The sequence below is a fragment of the Pan troglodytes genome, chromosome 2 (assembly GCF_028858775.2).
Source record: "Pan troglodytes isolate AG18354 chromosome 2, NHGRI_mPanTro3-v2.0_pri, whole genome shotgun sequence".
Taxonomy (NCBI): Eukaryota; Metazoa; Chordata; class Mammalia; order Primates; family Hominidae; genus Pan; species Pan troglodytes.
The window spans coordinates 62,617,954-62,643,030 of NC_086015.1; the positions used below are offsets into that span (position 1 = coordinate 62,617,954).

General features: G+C 50.1%; 1 protein-coding gene across 1 annotated transcript in view; it reads right to left on the reverse strand.

The window, feature by feature from the left end:
- The window catches only part of FAM107A (family with sequence similarity 107 member A), a 63,380-nt gene extending 39,263 nt beyond the window's left edge, over positions 1–24,117 (reverse strand). Inside the window, exon 1 of the mRNA XM_054680325.2 lies at positions 23,437–24,117. Coding sequence (XP_054536300.1) covers positions 23,437–23,460 — 24 coding nt within the window. The 5' untranslated portion in view covers positions 23,461–24,117. The remainder of the gene's footprint in view (positions 1–23,436) is intronic.
- Positions 24,118–25,077: the final 960 nt, after the last annotated feature.

Here is a 25,077-nt window from a genome sequence, read left to right on the forward strand (position 1 = left end):
GAGAGCTTGAAATGGGGACTTGCTGCAAGTGACTTCTTGAGGGACAGCTCTCATGGGAAACCTTTAAAAGTGTAAGGGAGGAAAGCAGGATGGAGCAGGAGAAGAAGTTAAGTCAAGATGTGGGCTCAGCTGAAGCCTAGCCTCAGGGGGATGCCGTGGGAAGTCTGGAGAGTAGATGACACTGCAGCATCATCCCCCCATAGACAAGGGGGCTGGGCTTTTGTACCTCCATATCTGTTGGTCATTGGCTATAGGAAAATGGGAAGAGGGTAACTTGCAAGATGGGCTCAACCCCCAAACTATCTCTGGGTGAGGTACTTCCCAGCATCCATGGGTGATGGTCTGAGAAAGGTGCAGCTGTGAGCAATCAGCACTCACAGTAACAGGCATGTGGGTGTGCTGGATCAACAAAAGGGATCTAGGTGGAGCACCAACCTCCTGCATTTTACAGATGGGGCTCACAGAGGTTAAGTAACTTCCTCAAGGCTCCCCAACTAGTAACTGGGTTTTGAGCTCCTGTTGGAAGACCATGCTCAGAGCCCTGAAGCTGGACTACTTCTATTTTCACCAAAAGGAAAGAGGTTGAGGCTGTGGGTGGAAGCCCTCCCAATAGCCCATGCCCCACCAGATGCCCCTCCGCCTGCTCTCTGAGCTTCACACTAGCATGTCGGCTGATGAGCAGTTTCCACCTGGGCTTTTGAAGGAGGGAGCCACAAAAAGCCTTTGTGTTTCTGTAAAGGTCCCTGAAGATTGTACTCTCAGTGGAGCTGGTTGCTAGGAGACATTTCTCAAGAAAGGTTCCTTTGGAAAATGAGCTCAGTCTCTGCCCACAATTCAACATTATTATACTTGGGAGAGTGACATCCCAACTCGTGCTCCCTCCAGAGCATTAAACGCAGATCCAATTCCTTCTCCAACCGGTTCTTCCAGGCCTCAGCTCAGAGCATGTCCTGGGCTGATAACAGTTCCTGTGCCAGACAGACTCAGAATTCTGGAGAGAAAGGGCCCTTTGAGATGATCTGCCTGCACCCTCCATTGTATAAATGGAGAAACTGAGGCACAGAGCACTGAGGGACTCGCACAGTGAGTTAGTGGTGGGATCATAACTTGTTTCTCTCATTGTTGCACGTGACAGCCTCCCCCACTCCCTGGGCCCCAAAAAATCAATCAGCGGGACCTCAGGATGTGTGGACTGAATGCACTTTCCTTTATTAATCCTTGTGTTTCAAAGATTTTGGGGAATAAATTATTACTTTGCTCACACGGAGATAAGCAGCTGGCATTTGTTGGGCATCTACTATGTGCTAAACACTGGACTAGGTGCTTCAGGGTCTTCATCTACTAACTCTGACCTCCAGACCATCTTGGAGTTAGTTTCTATTGGCTGCTTTTTTCTTGACTAAGGATCACATTTTCCTGTCTCTTTGCATGTCTAAACAATTTTGATTGTATACTGGAGGTTGTGTGTGTGTGATGTGTTGTGGAGACTCTAGATTTTGTTATCTTTTTCTGATGAGTGTTAGGTTTTGTTTTAGCAGGCAGTACAATTATTAGGTGATCCCTTTGAAGTTCCATGGGCTTGTTTTTGCACTCCTGCAAAGTCCAAGCTCTTTCCAAGTCCCTTTAACTTGGTAGGACTCACCTCCAAACTTTCTCCCTTGAGGGTCTTGAAGGATTTGGTTTTAGGCTTTGTTATGCAGCTCTGGAGTATCCCTTACACCACAGTATAGTCCTCACACCTAAGGCACAGCTTTCTGGTGTCTCAGCTTGATGTCTAGGATGAAGGTCTCTCCAATGTCTCCCAGCCCCAGCTGACTCTCCCAGCCCCAGTTCACTCTCAACCCTATAACAGCTGCTCTCTGGTAAGTCTCAGATAGTCTGACCCTGTGCCTGCAAATCCCAGTCCTTGGGCAAGAACCTGTGGGTCCTGGGGGACCCCCACACAGATTTTGGGGCTCCCTATCTATGCAGCTCCCTCCTCTCCAGTGCCCTGTCTTGCAGATTCCTTTTGCTTTAGTTGCTCCAAAGCCTGATCTCTGCTTCCTGAGCTCAGAGGGATTATCGTGTTCTGTTTGGGCTCCATCATCCTGTGCCATAGTTGGGAAATTGTCCCAGGATGAGAGTCCAGGTGATGAGGGGCTCACCTTGTAAGTTTCCTTTCCTTCAGAGATCACAGTACCTATTGTCCACTGCCTGAGAACATTGTCTCTTATTTTGCCAAGTGTCAAGTTGTTTTTAGTGGTAGTGCTAGTGTGGCACCAGGTCCTCTATCATGGCTGGAAGTGGAAGTCCAACTCGTAGTGAGGCATCCTTACCCCCTCTCTATAATCTTGGAATGCTCACCAGGACCCTGAGAGAAAATGCTTAAGCCTTCACTGAGCCAAGGTTCAGAGGGGTACAGTGACTTGCCAAAAAGGCACAGTAGCAGACCCAAGAATCAGGTTTGCTGAACTTCACAGTCCATGCTTTCTCTTTGTGTGGCCCCTGCTTTCAGTAGAAAAGCTAAAATCAAAACTAAATGTCACTGTCACTATCACCAAGGCAGCAGCATTTTCTGAGTTAATCTATGTATTTTCCTACATCCCATCTCCACTGTATACTTTAATTCCTGTTTCTGCCACTGACCCTCTGGTCTGGGAGGTCATTGCTCTTTGCATGGATGATTATGCAGTTATCTCTTTTTTTTTGTTTGTTTGAGACGGAGTCTCACTCTGTCACCCAGGCTAGAGTGCAGTGGTACAGTCTCGGCTCACTACAACCTCTGTCTCTCAGGCTTAAGTGATTCTCCTGCCTCATCCTCCCAAGTAGCTGGGATTACAAGCACCTGCCACCATGCCTGGCTAATTTTTGTATTTTTAGTAGAGGCGGGGTTTCACCATGTTGGCCAGGCTGGTCTTGAACTCCTGACCTCAAGTGATCCACCCGCCTTGGCCTTCCAAAGTGCTGGGATTACAGGTGTGAGCCACCATGCCCGGCCTATGCAGACATCTCTTACAGAGCGTCCATTGTATTCTTCCTAGAACACTTTCGCTGTCTTACTCTCTTGCTCTGCTGCCTTCAATGGCTCCCTATGACCCACAGTGGCACTTCACAAGGTGTAGAATTGAGAGCTGCACCTTAGGGAATGCTATAGTCTGTAGCTCTCCTTTTGGAGAATCACATCTGGACGTGTGAACACAAGGGCCCTGCAGGAGAGAAACCTGTTTAAGTGAGCTTAATCCAGTCTGTTGGACCTGAAACTCTTGGCTCACCTAACACTTATTAAAGTCTTGTGGAACACACTGGAAAATGTTGGACCACAGAGTACAGGCTAAAGTTTCTATCTGAATTCCAGCCCTTCTACATTTCAGTCTACTCTCAATTTCCTTTCTTGTGACTTCTTGTCAACAGACCAACCCCCACCCCCAATACCTATTTCTCCCTCCAGCCTTCACACTCTTCTAGTTTAAGAATGAGATAATCTTGTAGCTGCTGGGAGTTTCCATGAAGGGGGACTGGCCCAGGAATGAGGTCAACCAGAGAAAAGTAGAGCCCTGAGAGAGGGACTAGGTCCTGAAGACTTCATTTAAGATGCAGGATCCAGCCTTGCTTGATGTCATTACTCCTAGACTTTCACATACAAGAGCCAAAAAATTGTCTTTTCTTCCCCCTTAACCCAGGGCTCCTGCAACCAAAAGAACACTTGACTGTGGCATCTTTCCAGCCTCCTGGTAAGTTTTCTGAGATTGGGCACTATGTCCTGTCCATTTCTATTCCCTCTCTGGTTTTTACACAGCATGGTACCAAGGGTTGGGGGTCAAATGGCTTGAGCCAGTGTTCCATGAGGCTCCCTTTCCTTGGTCCAGGATATGCCACGATGTTTGTAACATGGAGCTAACTTTGCAGTTGCCAACCTAGAGTGGAGTTTTCTCCTGGAGGGTGAGGGTGAGGATGTTGTTGAGGAAAGGGGAGCTGGCTGTGGTGGGAAGAGTGTGGGTGTGGGAGACAGACCCCTAGGTGGCGTCCATGACTCTCACCCCTGTGCTGACCCTTTGGTGTGGTCCTCTACCTCTCCAGAGTGGAGGGTGGGTGGGAGCTATTTTAACAATAGAATATGGCAAAGGTGAGGGTGTGTCACTCCCATGATCACGCTAGATGGATTTGTATATGTGCATGTATGTGTGTATACGTGTGCATGTACACGTGACTCTGTCCTGCTAGCATACACTAACAAGAGATTCTCCTTGCTGGCTCAATGAAGTTAGCAGCTAGGTAAGGTGCCCCCATGGCAAGGAGCTGCGGGCAGCCTGAAGAAACTGGGTGGCCTCTTAGGACCTGAGGGCAGCCTCCAACAAGCAAGCAGCAAACCTCTGGGGCCTTCTGTTCTACAACTGCAAGGAAATAAATTCTGCCAACAGCCTGAATGAGCACGGAAGTGAACTCTTTCTCAATCGAGCCTCTGAATGAGAACACAGTTCAACTCATGCCTTGACTGCAGCTTGTGAGAGTCTGAGAAGAGGACCAGGTAAGCGGTGCCCAGACTCCTGCCAAGGGAAACTGTGATATGTGTGTGGTTTTCAGCCACTGATTTTGTGGTCACTTGTTATGCAGCAATAGAAAACCAAACCAACAGACTTTGAAGAATGAAAGACTTGGGTTTGATTTCTGCTCTACTTACCAGTTGTGTGACCTTGCATGAGTCATGTCACCACACTGAGCTCCAGTTTTCTCATCTACAAATGGGTGCAGACTTGGGAGAATTAGAGATAATAAATAGAAAGCACCTAACATGGGGCCTGGCACAGAGTAGGTGCTCAATAAATAGTAGTTAAGAGTTATCCTGATTTTTAATTTTCGTCATTCATTTTTCTAAATTTTCAATAAGATCATGAATTACCTTGATAAACAGAAAGAACAATTTTGCTTAAAATAAGAAGGAAATGGACTTGTCTAAGGTCACATAGCTAGTCAGCAGTAGAGCCAAATGAGAGATCCTAAGCCTCCTAGGCCAGATCTTTTCCCAGAACAACTCCTTCCTTATCTATGGAATAACAATAACAGCAACAGCAACAATTACCCTAAGAGCCAGGCAGCTCCCCTGGACCAAACCTGCAAGGTGGTATAGTTATCTCCATTTTACAGATGGAGAAGCTGGGGCCAAAGTCCCACAGCTGGCAAGTGGCAGAGCTGGGATTTGCCTTCTGGAGCTGGAAGAAACCACCTAGTCCACAACATCCAAACTTGGCCTGGATTCTCCTTCCCCAGACCCCCTTGGAGGTGGCATGGGGGACACCTGGGCTTTCTGGAATGAGGCAAAGGCAAGGAAATCAGCAGTGAGACCTCGCCCAGATCCCATTACGCCAGGCGAGATCGCGTTTCCCCTGTTCTGGCGCCATAAGCAGGGCAGAGGAGCGGGCAGGCAGCCACTTTCCTGGTTATTCAAGTAGAAAATTACAGGTGCCCAAAATAGCCTGGGCATTCTTTTATTAATGAATAAGCAGTGAGTCGGCAGAGCTGGAATGGGGCTTTGCATGCATCTCTTTCCCCTGGCCACCTTCCTGAGATCTGCAGGGACCCTTGGCTCTCAGAGGGGACTTTCTCAGGAGTTGGGGGAGCTGGCAGGATTGGGGTGGGAGCATTTTCAGGGCCTGGTCATGGGAAAGGGGACAAGGAGGCCCCATGATGCAGGAGCTGGAAATGGCCCCAGTGCTGAGGGATGGGGTTCCCAGCAGATGCAGGTGAAGAGATGGCAGGTATAGGTCCATCCCAGCCACTCTCTTCTGGCTGTGTGGTCTTGGGCAAATGGCATAACGTGTCTGGGCCTTCATTTCTTTTTCTGTAAAATGAGGTAAATCATAAATTTACAGAAACGTTTGTTTTCTACCAACCATAAAATTAATTGTAGACAATGTAGGCAATGCTCACTGTAGACAATGTAGAAAGTGGAAAAAAATACAAAAGTGACCATGATATCTCCCCTCCTCACCCCATTGCCCCTTCCTCAATTAAGATAATTAGCATTAATGGTTGGTATTTATTTTTCTAGTCTTCTTCTTATACACATATGAAAAAATGGCTGGTACAGCTTAGTGCCTGAGCTGCTGTGCTCTAAAAATGGAACCATCACTTACAGTCAACAAATATTAGTCAGTCAACAAACACTGTGAGCACTGCCCTAGGCCCTAGGGTGGCATGGAGGAAGGTTTCCCCCAACATCTCCTACAGCCGCTTTTTGTTTTTCAAGCCCTCTGGCAATGACTTCGCTGAGTCCTCAGAGCCACCTAGGGGGTCGTGGAGGAGGGAAAGTCATTTTTTGGGTTCCTCACATGGATATGGGACCAAAGTCGGGGCCCAGAATCCCCCCATGAGGCCATCTGTGACCTCTTCCTACAGCAGGTCTTGTACACATGGGTTGGCCTAGGCATGGCTTCTTGACCCCTGTCTCCTCCCTAGAGGGTCGGGGCAGGAGGCAGCTGTTCTCTTCTGGGGTTATTTCTTGGCTGGTTAATATGTAAAGTGCTTAGAATGGCACTTGGCATACAGTGTGCAGGAAGTGCACATTACTGACAAGATGGCCAGCACATCATGATCATTACTAGTTGCAGATAGGCCGTGTGAGGCCATTCCCTTCTGGAGACTGATTTGTAATGGACCTGAGGAGACAGCAGCTGAATCACGTGCAGGATAGAAATGACAACAGCACCAATGACAACCACTTCCATCTACCAGATACAGCACCACAGGCCAGGCACCATGCTGAGTCATATCATTACCCGCGTACAACCACCAGACTAAATGGGGGTTACTAAATGGGGGTTGCCTTTCATAGATGAGGAAACTGAGGCTCAGAGATGGTAAGTAACTCTCCCAAGGCCACACGGCTGGCAAGTGGCATCCCAGGTTTGTCTCATGCCGGACCCCTTACCCCCATCCATGAGGCTGAGCCTGCAGGGATGACGAAGGCCCTGCCCCTGAGAAGCTCGCTGTCAGTGGTAGAGTCCAAATTTGGAACTTGACCCTGAGTATCCTGGATTTGCTGAGGGATAGAAAGAGAAGGCTGTGGGCTCTGCCTTGGTATAGATCTCTACCCTGACACTTCCTAGCTCTGTCACCCTCTTAACTTCTCCATGCCTAAGTTTCTCATGGGAGAAATGGGGATAACAAAAGTGTTGCTGAGAAGATGAAATGAGATAACTGAAGCTGCTTGCATAGGTGGTGTATAGTAAGTGCTCAATAAATCCATCTGTTAAAAGCTTTATCACTGATATTCCTAGAGGAATTCTCAAATTTCCAAGGGCCACCCTCTTCCACCTGAGTGGATGGGTGAAGCAGTGGCTGGTTGAAGCAGTGGCTGGTTAACCTCAAGGAAACTCTAGCCACTCTTCTGGCATTTGACTTGGCTGCTTCACACCAGATAATGCTGCCTCTTGTCTGGGCTGCTGCAGACATAAGCCCTGATGTGATTTGGCTGTGTCCCCACCCAAATCTCATCTTGAATTGTAGTTCCCATAATCCACGTGGAAAGGGACCTGGCAGGAGTTGATTGGATCATGGGGGCTGTTACCCCTATGCTGTTCTCATGATAGTGAGTGAGTTCTCACGAGATCTGAGGGTTTTATTAGGGACTTTTCTCCCTTTGCTCGGCACTTCTCCTCCATGTCACCTTGTGAAGAAAGTGCCTTTCTTTCCCTTTGCCTTCTGCCATGACTGTAAGTTTCCTGAGGCCTCCCCAGCCATATGGAACTGTGAGTCAATTAAACCTCTTTTCTTTATAAATTTCCCAGTCTCGGGTATCTCTTCATAGCAGCATGAGAATGAACTAATACAAGCTCCAATGTGCAAGGAGGCCCTGCCCAGGGGCCCCCAACACCAGCTCCATCCCCTTCACTCCCCACTCCCAGTCTAAGATCAGCAGAATCTTGACAACTGGCCCTGTATTCACAGAGAGGGTGTCATTATGAACAGGTGGGGGTGTCACTGGTGTGGCTTCAGCAGGATCAGTCCAGCCAGTGTGATGTTTGCCCAACCTGGATGGCTCCTCCAATCAGGCAGATACTCTTGATGTTCCGCATCATCTGTTTATGGGCAGGTCCCTGATGGAAACTCAGCCCAGGGAGCCTTGACAACTTGGTTGAGAGCAGGTGGGGAAATGCTGCTTCAGGGATTGCTTCCTGGGTTCTGGGAACCCCACCCACTGCACTGGGCAGTTACACCTGGGCAAGTGGGTGGCTCAGAGAGAGAAAGAGTTCTGGGACGGCTGCCTGGGTCTGATTCCTGGGTTCCCCATTGACCTGCTGTGTGGCCTTCACAAGGCACCTGACTTCTCTGAGCTGTTTCTCTTCCGTAAAATGGGGATAACAGTAGTGCCGACTTCACGGGGTTGTTGTAGGATGGTGCACGTAAAGTATTTGGATAGAGCTCTGCACATAGTAATTACTAACTAAATGGTAAATTATTTTTTGAAATGAAATTGTTTGTTGCCAAACTGCTCTGGGTGAGAATGAAGACAGGGAGGAGATGAGTCACACACTGCAGATTGTGGGTTTTTTTTTTCTTCTTTTTTTCATAGCAGTAGGTTCTTAACTCTGGGAAACCAGCTTCCTTAAGGATCTGACAAGGCCATGTTCTCTCTCTCTTTGGAAAGTCTACATGTCCTCACATACACATAGCATTTTGCATCCAACTTCATAGAAACCCACCCATGATCCTAAAAGTAAAATCTATCCCAAAGAAAGAATAAAGGATGCGCACCAAAATATATCTACTAAGATGTGAAGGAATGAAAACAACCTAAATATCCCAAAATCAGGGATTGGTCAAAAAAACTGTGGCATGTTGGTATCAGTGGAATGCTATGTACCCATGAAAAATGTCTTGGGCTGGGTGCAGTGGCTCACACTTCTAATCCCAGCACTTTGGGAGGCTGAGGGGGGCAGATCACTTGCGCCCAGGAGTTGGAGACGAGCCTAGGCAACATCGTGATAACTCGTCTCTACAAAATATAGAAAAATTAGCCAGGCCTGGTGGCACATACCTATAGTACTAGCTACTTGGGAGGCTGAGGTGGGAGGATCACTTGAGCCAGGGAGGTCGAGGCTGAAGTGAGCCGTGATCACACCACTGCACTCCAGCCTGGGTGACAGAGAGAGAGAGACCCTGAAAAAAAAAAAAAAGGACCCAGGTAACCAGATGGAAGGGTGAAAATCTGCACAGACTCATGCCACAGTGTCACAGTGGTTATACTTGCTGATTTTTCTACAATAATAATGTATTATTTGAGAAATAAAGAAATGAGAAAAGTTTGAAAAATGACAGAGCTAAGTTCACTTTTTAAAATAATAAAAATAAGGTTATTGTGGAAAGTATTGGAAAATAAAGAGAAAAAATCAAATCACCTCTCATCACCCCCCCCTTGCCTGTTATCAGTCATCTTTATGCACGGTTTGGAGTCATGTTTATTTTTATTGTACCAGCAGCCATGTGGGTCTCTTCCTTTCTAGGAGGCAACTCTAGTTGACTCTCCACTCCCACGCTGCGGGAATTGACGGCGCACAGGGAATAGTTTCTACTGCTGTCTTTCCCGTTACCTCCTCCAATGGGGCTTCAGTCACCACCTCTCTGGAAGGTGATGATGGTCGGCAGCTCCATATCGCCAGCCGTGACTCTGCCCTGAAATCTAGCCCAAGGGAGCCAACTGCCTGTTTTGTCAGGTAACACCGACAAAAATAGCAGCCATTTGTTCAGCTCACACTATGTGTCAAGGACTGTGCTCAGTAGATTCTATTACTGATCTATTTTATAGATGAGGAAACTGAGGCTGAGAGATCAAGGAGGTGGCCAAGGTTACAGAGTTAGTGAGATGGGGAGCAGGAGGAAAACTGTGGGTTGTCTGACTTCACTGCCCAGGCTTCTCATGCTGTGCTAGAGCTGACTCCAGTGAGCTGACCTCAGCCCTCCCGTGCCAAGATCCTTGGCCTGGTTCCTCTGACTTCATCAACCTCTGCCCCCTGTGTCCTCTCTCTTACAGCACTCACCCCTCGTCCTGCCCTGCCCAGCCCCTGCCTGCTGCTCTGGCCTGACCAACTTGCTCTCAGTGCCCTGAGTGCCAGCAAGGCCTCTCTCCTCTGGCCTTTGTGTAAGCAGATCTTTCTACCTAGAACACTGTTGCCCTCTTTTTGCCTGGCTTCTTCCTTCAGGACTCTGCTTAGATGGCACCTCCTCCAGGAAGCCTTCCCTGATATTCCCCTCCCTAGGATTGGGTACCCTAGGGCCATATCTCCCAGGGAGAGGTGAGTCTTGGGGAGGCTCAACCCTCCTAAGTGCTCAGCTTCCCACAGCTGCCAAGTCCTTGCCCTGGGATGGTAGAGACTGCTGGGCAGGAGGCAGAAGGCGGAAGTCCAGCCCTTACGGCTTGTCCAAGGTCTATACGTTACATCTGCCTCAGACAGCCTTCTGGCTTTGGCTCCTGCAGGTGCCACAACTCCCTGCAGCCTGCTGTACCTGGGAAGTGCCAGTGGGCTGGACCGGATCAGCATCAGTCACTAGGGGAAGTCAGTCTCTCTCTAGTATTCACCTGGCTGAGCCTGGATGGGAGATCCCTGGAAAAACTGCCGCTGAAACTTTCCACTGACTCTGGCCTGGCTCTGGCTCCAGAGGAAAGAGAGCCCGTAGCCATTTCAGGGTTGAGCCCACTAGCCATGCTGTCCCAGGCCAGACTCACAGAGAGGAGGTGTCAGTGGGATGTGGCTAAAAAGAATTTCTGTGCCGCCAGGTCCTGGCTGTGGAATTTTGGATTCCTGCTTAGGGTTTTTTTGTTTTTTGTTTTTTGCATCTATGTCATGAGTGAATTGGCCTGTAATTTACTTTTCTTTCATTGTCCTTGTTTAATTTTGATAGCAGTTATTATTATAAAATGAAGCAGGAAGTGTTCCCTCATTTTCTATTGTCTAGAAGACTCTGCCTGAACCCAAACTGATGAATTTCTCTAAAGTTTAAAAGAACTCACCTATAAAACTGCTGTTCTGATAGTAACTCATGATTCAATTTCTTATCTTTCTTTCTTTCTTTTTTTTTTTTTTTGAGATGCAGTTTTGCTCTTCTCGCTCAGGCTAGAGTGTGGTGGCGTGATCTCGGCTCACTGCAAACTCCGCCTCCTGGGTTCAAGCGATTCTCTTGCCTCAGCCTCCCAAGTATCTGGGATTACAGGCGCCTGCCACCATGCCTGGCTAATTTTTGTATTTTTAGTAGAGACAGGGTTTTGCCATGTTGGCCAGGCTGGTCTTGAACTCCTGACGTCAATTGATCCACCCATCTTGGCCTCCCAAAGTGCTGGGATTACAGGTGTGAGCCACCGCACCGGGACGATTCAAATTCTTTAACTGTTATTAACTCACTCTGTTGCCCAGGCTGGTGGAGTGCAATGGCACGATCTTGGCTCACTGCAACCTCCGCCTCCCGGGTTCAAGCGATTCTACCACCTCAGCCTCCTGAGTAGCTGGGATTACAGGTGCACACTACCACATCTGGCTGATTTTTGTATTTTTAGTAGAGATGGGGTTTCACTATGTTGGCCAGGCTGGTTTTGAGCTCCTGACCTCAAGTGATCTGCCCACCTTGCCCTCCCAAAGTGCTGAGATTACAGGCGTGAGCCACCACGTCTGGCCCAAGCCAATAGGATTTTTGTTCAACAATATTTTCTAGATGTTTCTTAAAGCCAACTACATCATTCTCTATTACGTTTTTAAAGGAACCAACTTTTGGCCATCTTCAATATCATGTATTTTTATTCTTTAATTTTGGTTCTTATTTTAATTTTTTCATGACTTTTACATTCTTTGGATTGTTTCTGTTGTTCTTTTACCAACTTCATAACTTTGACGTTTAGCTCAGTAAGTCTCAGTCTTCTTTTCAATGTGCATTTAAAACTATAACCTTCTTCTTAAGGACCATTTTAGCTGCTTCCTCCAAGTTTCAATATATAGTATTTTCATTGTCATTTGAATCTAAAGATTTTCTTGTGCCCTTACAGAGACAACATGCGGATGAGGAAAGCTAGATTTGAGACAGTTAAATAACCAAAGAAGGTAATTTCAGATGGTGGTAAGCTCTGTGAAGGAACTGCAGGACTTGGGACCAAGATGGGGGGATTTTAGCTGGAGGGAAGATAGAGAAGGCCAGGCGCAGTGGCTTATGCCTGTAATCCCAGCACTTTGGGAGGCTGAGGTGTGTGGATTCCTTGAGCCCAGAAGTTGGAGACCAGCCTGGGCAACATGGTGAGACACTGTCTCTACAAAAATTACAAAAATTAGCTGGGCATGGTAGTGTGTGCCTATAATCCCAGCTACTCAGGAGGCTGAGGTAGGAGGATCACTTGAGCCCTAAAGGCAGAGGTTGCAATGAGCCAAGATTTTGCCACTGCACTCCAGCCTGGGTGACAGAGCCAGACCCTGTCTCAAAAAAAAAAAAAAAAAAAAAAAGGACTTGTCTCTGAGCTGAAACCAGAAGGAGTCAATCATGAGGAGACCTAGGGAAAGGTGCACAGGTGGAGGGAACAGTGGAGACAAAAGCTCTGAGGTGGGGAAGAGATTGGGCTGTCAGAGATACCTGTGGAGCCCAGTGTGTATGGAGTAGGGAGCCCAGAGCACGATCAGCCAGGGCCTGTGGCGTTCCTTGTAACAGCTCTTGAAGGGTTTTACCGGAGAGAAGAGAGGATCAGATTCAGAATTAAAGTAGCTCATTCTGGCTTTGCCATATGGGAACGCACTGCAGCTGGACAGGAGCTACATTGGACTTGAGGCCCCAGGAGAGCAGCTGGCAGAGGATGGCTGGGTCTCAGCCAGAGGAATGTAGAACTTCAGGTGCCCGAGAAGAATGTCCACCAAGTACAGAGGTCCAGGGGGCCAGGCGTTATTGTTATGGGTTGAATTGTATCCCCCAAAAGGAATGTTGAGGTCCTAGCTCCTACCTGTGAATGTGACTTTATTTCCAAATGTAGATTTGGAAAGCGGATGTAGTCAAGTTAAGATGAGGTCATTAGGGTAGGCCCTAATCGAATCTGACTGGTGTCCTTATAAGAGGAGAACACACACACACACACACACACACACACACACCCCCACCCACCCCACCACCATGTGATGACAAGGGCAGAACACCACGGATTGCAGGCAACACCAAAAGCTAAGAGAAGGGCATGGAACAGATCCTCTGAGAGCCTTCTGAGGAGCACGCCCTGCCGACACCCTGATTTCAGCTTCTAGCCTCCAGAACTGTGCGAGAATAAACTGTTGTTTTCGGCTCCCCAGTTTCTTTTTTTTTAGACAGAGTCTTGCTCTGTCACCCAGGCTGGAGTGCAGTGGCACGATCTCGGCTCACTGCAAGCTCCGCCTCCCGGGTTCAAGTGATTCTCCTGCCTCAGCCTCCCGAATAGCTGGGACTACAGGCACACGCCACCACATCCAGCTAACTTTTTGTATTTTTGTAGAGACGGGGTTTCACTGTGTTAGCCAGGATGGTCTCAATCTCTTGACCTTGTGATCCGCCTGCCTCGGCCTCCCAAAGTGCTGGGATTACAGGCGTGAGCCACCGTGCCTGGCCTCGGCTACCCAGTTTCTCATCATTTGTTATGGCCGCCCCAGGAAACTCCTGTGTCACTTCACAGTGCCTGCTTGTGATGGCAGAGTCAGCATGGGACCTTCACAGACACTGGCCGGTTCAGGGCCTGCAGGTCTCAATGGCAGGCCTCTTCCTGAACATGCACCACATCATACAACTCAGAATGACCCCTACCTGTTCCCAGAGCTCAGGTGGGTGGAGAAAAATCCCCGGATGGTCCCTCAAAAGGACAGACGCTGCCCCGTTTCTGGCTGAGCTCCTGCAGGTTCTAGGTGTGACATCATCCCTATGGGACACCTCAGGCCCCGTCCTGAGCTTCCTGAGGAGCCGGATGTCACCTAGACCAAGCCAGGCTCTTGGTCATCTTAGATTTTAGATGAAAAAGAAAGTTCCAGCTCCTCGCCTTTCCGCCCCAGGCCCTGAGATCTGATCTCTCACTTACACAAAGCCCCTTGTTTATGTTAGTTTGGGAGACACAGTGTTCTGAAAGCCGATCCCTGGGGCCCAGGGAGGGAGCTGCGTTTTTGGGTTTCTGCCTGCGAGAAAACTGGCTTTTGATTTGGCCCCTCTTGCACCACCTCCAAACCCTTTCAAGATAGAAATTAAATTCTCCTGAACTTTAGGCCCCTCTTCAGTGCTACTCCCAGGGGAGTGGAGCCACTACCTACTATTAACTCTGCCTTGCACAAGGTGAAGATTTATTCTGGCTTGACATGAACAGCTTCAGTCCTGATGCTTGAAAAACAAGATGAACAGCTTCAATCCTGACGCTTGAAAAACAAGGCCATGAGAACGTGGGCTGTGGAGCCAGAAGTATCCAAGTTCAAGTCCCAGCTCTGGCACTTGTTGGCTCTGTGATCTTGAGACGTGAACTCAACCTCTTTGAGTCGAGCGTCTGCTTTGGTGAAATGGGGACATCGATACCTTTGTGGCTGGGTTTGTGGTGAGGATTCCATGGAAGTTCAATTATTAGAAGGCATTCTTATTTATCTTCAGGAAGTGCCCATTTTGCAGATGAGAAGGACTGAGTGAGGCTCAAGGGGGTAGGCCCAGGTTGGCTGTGTTATGCAAGGTTTCTGTAAGGCCTTGGCTTTTGGTGCATGTGGAGGAATCTGAACACTAGCCTGCTTTTGCACAGTGTTATCTTGTCTGAGCCCTTCATGGCTGTGAAATGGGGAAAACTACCCATGCCAGGCTGCTCAGAGAAGCCAGTGATGCTGCACACATGAGGCCCTGGCTCTGCACCTGGGGTAGAATTGGCCCTCCGAAGAATGACTGTTGCTGCCCTCTCTTTTTCTCTCCTGCCTCACTTTACCCTAAACCAGTGGGCAGCACAGCTACCTTCTCTGCTTTGACATGGAGCCCAGAGTGGGAGCCCAGAGAGGGAGGCCATCTTGCCCAGGGTCCCTCATTCAGGGCCTCTGAGGCGAATATTTTATTCTTATTCGTGAACGAGGAAGATTGGATTAGGAGGAGGTGGACTAAGATTAAAGTGGATTTAAAAAGAATTAAAATAATTTCCTTCTCTCTACTGCCTTGGAAATGAGATTTGGCCCCAAGGCCTGAGGATGGGGGAAGGTGGCCATCTTGGGCTCCCTGTGACCTCTTCCTCTCTTGAGGTCTTAGAACATCTGGGAGTGAAGAAGGGCCCTGGTGGGCACCTGGAGGGTGGTGTTGGGGCAGGGGGTGAAGTCAGGGGGACAGGTATGGGGTTTCTTCAATTCTGTTTCTGGGGGATTTTCTCTTTGTGTTTTGCCTCTTGTGTCTTTGTCTCTGTGTCTCTGTCTTTCTCTCTTATCTCTATTTTGAATAGTGAGCAAAAGAAAGAAGAGAGAAAAAAAGAATGTTCTCCTTGATCAAAGAGTCTGAGGCAGAAACATAGTTGTGGTTTTTTTTTTCCTTGAGACAAGATCTTATTCTGTCACCCAGGATGGAGTGCAGTGGTGCTACCATGGCTCACTGCAGCCTTGACCTCCTGGGCTCAAGGAATCCTCCTGCTTCAGCCTCCTGAGTAGCTGGGACTACAGGTGCACCACCATGCCCAGCTAATTAATTTTTCTTTTTTTGTAGTGATGGGTCTCACTATCTTGCCCAGGCTGGTCCTGAATTCCTGGGCTCAAGTGATCCTCCCACCTTGGCCTCCCAAACTGTTGGGATTACGGGCCGTGAGCCACTGTACCAGAACTTTACATAGCTGTTTTTTGAGAGGAGAGGATGGCATGGCAGGGTAAGTGCAGGATAGGTGGGAGAAGTTAAGGTGCCACCGAACCAAATCTGTGGCAGTCCCTAAACCCAGAACCAGGAATCTGGAGGCCCCTACGAGGCTGAAGAGGGCTGGAAAACCAAGAAGTTCTTTCAGTTCTGGGACATGCCGCAGCCTCTCATACCTCCAGGCCTTGGCAGATGCTGTTGCCTGCTGGAAACCTCTCCCTGCCTCCTGACCTGATTAACCCTTCTTCGTCTTTTACCTCTCGGCCTCGTGGGTCCCCCTTCAGTGCCCCAGGTCCTATCTGCTTCCCTCATCATAGTACCCAGCACCTGCTCTGTCACTGGGGATGGCTTATTTCTCTCCCATGGGGCTGTGCACCCCAAGGGTGAGCCTAAGTCCCGTTCACTCATCTATCTCCAGTGCCTGGGTCCCTATGCCCAGTCAACATTTGTAGAATAAATGATGAACAAGCCATGAGGGATTTGGCATTTGGCCAGGAAGTTGTGCAGGTGGAAAGTGTGTGTAAATGTGTGTATGTGTGTGTGGTGGGGAGGTGGAGGCAGGGTGGGGAATGTGAGAATTTGGATCAGAGCCTTAGAGACATTGGAGGGGAAGGAGGGACATGTGGGGGAAACTGAGGGATTCAGTCTATGTCCCTCCCCCCAGCCTGAAGTTCTGCATGGATCCTTCCATAAGGTTGGCCTTCAACTCAGGGAAGCTTTTGGGAAATCAGCCTCCCTCTCTCCTGCCCTCCCTTCCTTAATTAATTAATGGAGCACCTTCTATGTCACAATGGTAAACCAAAAATCAAACGGCCTCCCTTCCCTCATGGATAAATCACAGAACTAAACATGAAATCACAGAGTGGTCAGCGTGGAGGAGAGACCAGAGAGCTCTGTGAGTGTGATGGCGTTTGCCCTAGTCCGGGGAAATGGGGAGAGTGATGGTGTCATGGGGTCCCTGAGGAACTTGACCCCCTTCTAATCTCTCTGACCTTCCCAGCCACCCCTGGTAATCCTACGGGCTTGGCAAAACCTGTAGGCCTAATAATGCACATGCAGTTCTGAGACAAGCTTGCCCTGTTCTTGTCCACTTATCTAAGCCCCTCACCCCGTATAGATATTTGAGATCCACTCAGGGAAGGCTTCGTGGAAGAAGTCTCGGCTGAGCCGGTATCTTTTTTCCTTTCTTTCTCCTTTGATTCCTTCTCCCTCCTAAGCTGGGCTTTCAGCCATAAGACAGGATGGGGAAAGTTTTAGTCTTGGAAGCGGCGGTTCCAGGGCTGTGAGGGATGACGCTGTGGAATGACGGAGCAGCACTCCTCCCGGGGAGACCCAGCCAGCACCTGGGCACACGGCTCCACTGGTAGAGGGTGGGCCAGATGTCCCACTAACCCGTTCTCTTGTTGCCTTTGTGCAGTGCCCAACCTGTACACCTGTTTGAAGCAGCCCTGGGCATTCAAACCTTAAACCCAGCTTGGGGAAGGCCAAGGACAGATGGAAATAAAAGCCCCATTAGGAGGCCTTGGAGAGCAGGAAAACTGTGCCCTTTCCTGCCTCCGAAGGTCACTCTGCCTGACTTCAAATGCCCTTTTTGGCTGCAGCCAGTCCAGTCCCCACTCCTCCTCTACACTCACCTTCTGCCCCTGGACTTCCCCAGGGGAGAAATGTCAACTCTTTTTCAGGAGTTTCAGCCCAGGCCATTCTGAAGGTGGGAGTGAAGGAGGTGGCGGCATGGTTCCCAGGGAAGGGGAGGACAGTATATTTACCAGTTTGCTGAGGCTGGGGAGGAAATCATTCAGGGACTTTCAAATCTAGCGGGTAAATAGATAGAGTAAAAGGGGAGCCAGGAACTAAATGACAAATTTTAGCGCTTGGGAAACCATGCTCACAACCCCAGCATACGTGTTTGCACCTGACCAGAGCCCTCAGGAATGTGGCCTTCCACGCACAGATGTCACCTTGGCTGGCACTAAGGACTGGGACCAGCTTTCTGGGGTTGTGACCTGTGCAGCTGCACAGGGCTCTGAGCTCAGAAGGGCCCTGTGCTTGGTTTAATGCTCTGCTGTTGCTGTCTTGAGATTCTTAATGATTTTTGAACAAGGGACCCCACATTTTCATTTTGCACTGAGACTTGCTATGGACAAAGTGACAAGCTCATTTTTACCATGGTTGGGGAGGGCACTGGGAATCATTTAATGCAAACCTCTCTGTTCCCAGATGGGGACACTGAGACCCAAGGGCAAGCATGCATCCAGGCACTTCAAGAACTTTCTCATTTAGTTCTCACACTGATAATACTAAAGTGGGTACTATTTTTATCCCCATTTTAGGGATGAGGAAAGCAAAGCTTAAACATCACCCAGAAAGTGAGTGCTAGAGGCTCCACTTGGCCCCAGGCCTCTTCTCCCTGAGTCTGGATGCTTTCCAAACATCTGCATAACGGGGGTTGCAGGGTGGTGGGGAGAACTTGAGCTCAGGATGCAATGTGCCTGGCCTGCCCAAGAGAGTGCTGCCTGGCTAGGCATAGCTCAGTGCAACACTAGCCCTGCCACTTCCTTACTGGTGACCTCTGAGCCTCAGTGTCTTGACCTGTGAAATGGGCATGAGAATATTAGCCCTTTCATGGGGCATTTGTGAGAATGATATGCCTAGCTCGGTGTCAGGTGGGGGAGAGGTCTTGGGAATTGCACTGAGGCCCAGGCAAGTAATGACTGCAATTGGCATGAAGGGCAGAGCAGCTTTGAGTGGTTCCCACCCATGAAGTGGGTACAGCAGCCTCTACTTTGCTGGGCTGTGGATGTGCTGGAGGGACAGCATGAAAAAGCATTTAGGGCTGGGCTCACGCCTGTAATCCCAGCACTTTGGGAGGCCGAGGTGGGTGGATCACTTGAGGTCAGGAGTTCGAGACCAGCCTGACCAACATGACAAAACCCCATCTCTACTAAAAATACAAAAAAATTAGCTGGGCGTGGTGATGCACACCTGTAATCTCAGTTACTCGGGAGACTGAGGCAGGAGAATCACTTTAATCTGGGAGGTGGGGGTTGTTGTGAGCTGAGATTGTGCCACTGCACTCCAACCTGGGTGACAGGGTGAGACTCTGTACTCCCCCCACCCCCTCCCCCAAAAGAAAGCATTTAGCATAGTGGCTGCTGGTGGGGTTGGAGCTCGACAATTGACATTCCTCTTCTTCCTTTCCTGTCATCTTCCCTCACACCTTGGGATGGAATATCTGTCAGTGCAATTGGAATTCAATTCACATGCTGTCAGAGACTTACAAGAGCAGGTGGGGCAAGCCCTGAGGCTGGAATGCAGAGAAGTGTTGGCGGTGGATAGAAATCAGGAGGGCAATACAGGCAGCCAAATGGAGTGAGAAAAGGTGGAGAGGCTGGAATGATCCCAGAGACCAGGGCCCAGTGGGGAGGCTGCTGGGCAGGAGGGGGGCTCTGCCTTTGTTGGGGGGGATATTTTTTCCTCACCCCCATGAGCTCCTGACACATTTCTCCTCTTGTCCTTGAGCCTCCCACTCTGGGCCCAGGAGTCCTTTGGGAACCCAGCTGTGGAGTCCCAATAGCACCCAGGAGCGAGGTGCGAGGCCCCTTTCTCCTCCGAGAAGCTGTCTGAGGCGGTGGGCAGAGTCAGGGTCATGGGATGGCATGCTGTGAGCGCCTCCTGATGAGGTCCTCACACGTCACTGAGCTGGGTGCAATGAGCTGGAATCCTCTGCTGGGCTTGGCGGCCCTGAGCATCAGGCAGGCCCATCCATCATCGGCGGGGAAAATTGTTCAGGGAGCCAGCAGGGCCCAGCCAGATGTGTACCTTCTGGGCTCTGATAGAATGAACACACCCTTTCAGGCCATTCATCAAATTTAGCCATAGTGCTTCTATTTTTTCCCCTTTTGTTTCAGTCAAGGCAACTTTCTCTTAATGAAGATGAATGCAAAGCGATGAGTGTCTTGGTAAACAACAGGGTCAGAGGACAGGACTCTTTCAGGGCCACAAAAAACCTGGGTGGTGTTGGGTTTGGAGAAATGTTTTACAGAACGAAAGCCAAGTGTCCAAACCTCCAGGGGCCTATGCTGCCGCCTCCTGCCCTGCAGAAGCTCCACCTGCAGCCTCTAGAGCAGCAGCAACAGGACCACGTGCCATTCCCTGAGCACCCACTGAGTGCCGGGCACCTCGCCTCAGCCTGCTGTGGAAGGTAAATCATCATGCTGCCTGACAGCTGAGGAAACTGAGGCTCAGAGGGGTTAAATGAGATGCCCCGACAGGGGCTCCAGGTGGGATGTGAGCACTGTTGTGTTTCCACCTTCAGAAGCGCCAGCAGTGGGGTTTGCTGTTTGAGAGGCCAGGCTCTTAGGGCAGCCTGGGTCAAATGTTAACTCCACCCTTACTAGCTGGGTGACCCTGAGCCTCTTGCTTAACCTCTCCATGTCTCTGGATTTCTGGGTGATAAAACTCTCCATGTCCAAGAGCTGTTTGAAGACTAAATGAGCGAATTGGTGCAGAAGCGGCAGTGCATGGGAGCTGTGCTCAGGAACATTTTCCATTTAGCAGCCCCTTTAAGGGTGGCATTACGGTCACAGCCTGGGGAGCTGGACTTGTGCAGGGCAGCCTCTGGAAGCTTGTGGTTGTGTCCTCTATCCTGGGCGAGGGCACTGGCCACTGCCGATTGGGGTGGAGGACGGCGTGCCCACACTCTGTTGGTGTCTATGAACTGGCTGGTGTCTGAGGCCCATGGAAGGTGCTTTTCTTGAACCCACTGCTGCCGCAGGACCTGTGGCCTTGCTGTGTAATGCAAGGGCTTAAAACGTGGCTCCCATCCAGACATCTGGGTTGAACTCACCTCTCTGGTATCAATGCATGCCCAATGGGTCAAATGTTGAAGTTTCTGGAATGTTCCAAACAGTGTTAGAGGGATTGCTTCTGTGTGTTAAAATATCTTCTTGCAAAAACCCTGATAGAGGCCAGGGTACCCACCTTGGTGCCCTTGATAGGGGCAGATTTTAAAAATTGCCAAGTCCAAGGGAAGTTCAGGCCCTGCCTAAGAAGAACAGAAACAACAATGTCTGTGTTTTGACTCCTGGCCCAGTGGTCTATCTGTCACACCCTCGACCCTTTCAGTGTTCTTCCATTCTCTCTGCCCACCCCACAGCTGGAGAGAACGCTGTCTCTCCTCCTGGGGGGCCATTACAATGAAATGTCCAGCACTCTCCCTTCCATTGAGTAACAGCCATGCCATTGGGAGACAGATCTGTGGCTCCAAGGGTGGGCTCTGGTTGGCCTTAACCAACCATGTGATCCCTTCCATCCCCTGCCAGTGTGGGTTTAGGATTCTCGGCAAAGCCTATGCCCCTGACATTCCCCAGGGGACAAAGGTGACTTCACCTAAAAGCAAAGTCCAGACCTTGCCTAAGAGGAATAGAAGCAACAACGTTGTGTTTTGACTCCTGGCCCAGGGGTCATGTGCCCAGTCACCTCTGCTTCAACTTTCACACACACTACCAACTATTTTTTGCCTGCCTATTAGTCTCTGCAACTGACAGGGACGGCCTCAAGGGCAGGGGCTGTGTCTCCTCACGCTTGGCTCCAGCTCCACATAGGCCCTGGCATAGGGCAGCAGGTGCCTGCCTGATCAACAGCCTTCTGTGGGAGGTTGGGGTGGGGCTGAGGAAGATGCTGTGGACAGAGCTTTGGACCAGGAAGGGTGGGATGGGCTGGGTTGTTTGGAGTCAAACAGAATAGGGTCAAAATCCTACCCAATAAAAATGAGAAATAAAAATAAAACTTTAAACAAACCCCACCCCTCCACTCTGGCAAGTGACTGAACGGACCCCCTCTTGGCCAAGGAGACCCCAGAGAAATCTTGAAAACCGGGTTTCTGGCCATGACGGGATGGGAGGTCGCACGTGCCCCGTAGTGTGCCATCCCTTGATAACCTCCGTTATCCTAATTCCCTAAGAGCTAAACAGAAACAGGCCTTTTCAAAAGACTCCATGCTGATTTCAACCAACTGCCCCTCCCTTTTGTGGTTTTAACACAAAAACCAACCAGCATTCTTTCTTGATAAGAGACCACCAATCATGGAGCGGTTCTAGCCAGTCTGCAGAGGATGCACAGTGAGGGTTTTCGTGCTCCCTGCTTCACCTTTGACAACAGAGGGCTGAAAACTCCACCCTCAGATCACACTAAGGCCAACATTTTTTTGTACCTGGGGCCTGTAAGAGGCATGAAGCTCAACTGTGCATGTAGATGTTTCTCCTTTCATAAATATTCATGACCCCTCCCACAGCTTATTGAATATGTATATTTGGCCATGCTGCTCAGCATAAATTTCTATTCCCTTTGCCTCTTCCTCAAAGTGTCAGTTTCTGGATTCTGGCCAGAGGCCATGCTTCCCAGCCTCTCGGAATGGCCACCCTGCAGGCTGCAACCCTTTATGAGAAATAAAGCTCCTCTTTCCAAATTAACAACAATAACAGTACCCTGCTCTTTCCCCCACTAGCTGTATGACCCTGGCATGACTTCTTCCTTGAGTTTCTCAACCTTGATGGAACAGGTCATCACTGGTTGTCTGGGGATCAGAGTCCCCTGTTTATTGGGGAGCCTCTGGGCTTGGGGTAGCGCACTGAGCACTTCACAGGCATCATCTTGTTGAACTTCCCACGAAGCAGGTACCAGCCCCCTTTTATAAACAAGAAGCTGAGGTCCAGAGGGGTTCAGGTCATCGCCACGGTAGGTGGGTGGTGGAGCTGGGACACGGCAGCCTGTCTATGCCACTGGGATGGCAGTACTGGGTCATTGTGGGTGGAGAGCAGTGAGCACGTAGGACAATCCCGAGAGCTGGTGAGTAAATGCAGGCCCCTCTTTGCCCCTAAGAGGCTGATCCAGGAGGTCTGATGGGCCATGAGAAAGTGACTGTTTCACAAGCTCCCTCCTACTCCCCACCCCAGGATGCTGACGCAGGGGTCCGCAGAGCACATTTCCAGAAACACTTCTCAGGCAATGCTGTCTACAAACCCCCAGCTGAGAGCTCAGGCTTAGAAGGTGAGGGATAATAACATGAATAGAATTCTAATAATAATGGAGCAAAGCCTCTACATAGTGCCAGGCAGTGTTCTAAACACTTTCACTCATTTAATTTTCACAATGATTTTCCAAGGTAGTGATTATTATTGGCCCTATTTTACAGGTGAGGAAATAAGGTACAGAAAGCTTAAATAACTTGCCTATTGCCCTACAACTGGTAACAGCTGGTTAGCTAACTTTATAATAATAATTTTAAGATCTTTCCCCTGTATCCACCTGCATCAGACACTCTCCTGGGGTATGGGGAAGGGGTACCCAGGGAGCTTTTACTCAGGGAAGTAGAGATGTGTGTGGTTAAGACCAGGGAGCCAGAGAGATTTGGCTGCCCCCAAGTCTGTCCTAGAGATGGAGAGATAGGACACTGGTTCTTCCCTGAGCCCTTGCCTGCTTTCTAGATGCAAGTCTTGGCTGTGAGTTCCAGGGGGAGGGCTGGTGGGCACTGCCGGCTGAAGCTGCAGGGTAGGTGGGTCGGGGCTCCCACTTGCTAGGTCCAGTCTCCCTTCCCATGTCCAGGGCCCCAACAGGACACTTAGGGGTTCCTACCTTCTTCCCCTGGGCTGCTCCCATGGCACGAAGTGGGCATCAGGCCTGGGTGGGCTGCAGGGGCCAGGCTGGGGTCCTCCCTGCTGGCGTTGATCTCAGGAGCCAGGACCCAAGGGGCTCCCGGGGCCAGGGCCCCCTGTCCTCTTGTGGCTCATTCTCCCAGGCACAAAGGCGGCTTTCACAGCTGCTCCTAAGCCCGGAGCGCCTCAGACAGGCTTAGGGCGATTGATCCTGACAGAGGGGCCAGTGTCCCCAGGCGGCTTCTATGCCCTTCTTGGGTCCCTGCAGCTCCTCACCTCCCAGAACCCTGCCTCTCTCAGGAAGGGAAACTGAGGCAGCTGGGAAATGAGGGAAGATGTGGGGCAGTCCTCTCATCACACACCGGTAGCTCAGGCGCGGCGGGTGACCTCTGCCTGGCCCAGCGGGCAGGACTTGGCCTTCTCGCCTTGCTGGGCACCGCTCAGCCGACAGGGCCAGACAGTGGAGGCTGTGGGCTGGCTGAGGTGCAGAGCTCTGGGAGGGCTGCGTGGGGATGTCAGCTTCAGCTGGACAGCCCCATTAATAATAGACCTTTGAAGATGCTTGGGGTCCAGGGCTCTCCCACAGCAGAAACTCTGAGAGCAGACTCCTCCATTCAACTGGGCAGCAGGCAGCCTGGGAGGGCTGGAGGGCCGCTGGTCTGGGCCCAGGCCAAGAAAATATCTGAAGGCCAGATTCCAGGCCTGGGGCCAAGTTCTCAAAGTGCCCCCGGCAGTCACTCTCCTCATTTGCCAGCCCCGTCCTTCTCCGTGATGCCAGCTTGTGGCAGAGGTTAAGGCTAAAGAGATCTTGGGCTTGAACTGTAGCTCTGTCCCTGATAGTTGTGTGGCCTTGGGGGCACGATGTCGTGTGTGTGTGTGTGTGTGTGTGTGTTTGTGAAGCACTCATACTGCAGAGCTAAATGGGGTAAGGTGTGTGTGTACAGCTGAAGCCATTGTTTTGCGAAAGCATAAATCAGAGCATGTTGCTCCGTTTTATCTGTCACTTCACCAAAGGTGGGGTAAGAGTTGCCCCCACTGCATGGGGCTGTGGGAATGTGCAGAGCATCTGGTGAACAATTCCTCAGAGAAGTTAGGTGCCACTGCCATCATGCTGCTAATAACACAAATGATATCCACTGCCCAGTGGAAAGTCCTGAATAACCAGTTCACCGTTTCCCAAGAGGTGGGGGGGTTGGGGAGACCTTGCCACCCTTTCCTTTCCTCTAGCACGATGCCTGGCACACAGTAGGTGCCTGCAACACATACACAGATGACTTACGGAATGGCAGCTGGTGGAGGGTCAAGAATTAGGCATTCTAGATCCAGCCTTGCCAACAGAACCAAACACCCCATGGTCTGCAAGGTCTGATTGATGGTCTTGCTAGGACCTCATTTCCCTCTCCTCCCTCTCCCTGGTAGTTTCTAGGTCACAGCACCTTTCCCCCCTTCTCAGGGCCTTTGCACTTGCTATTCTCTCTGCGTGGAATGTTCCCTCCCCCACTTCCCCTCTACTCCCCATATTTTGATCTTTGCATGATTCTATCCTTTTTGTCCTTCAGGCTCCTCAGAGAAGCTTTCTCCGATGCCTTGTGCAAAGCAGTTCCCAGGCTCTCTGTTTATT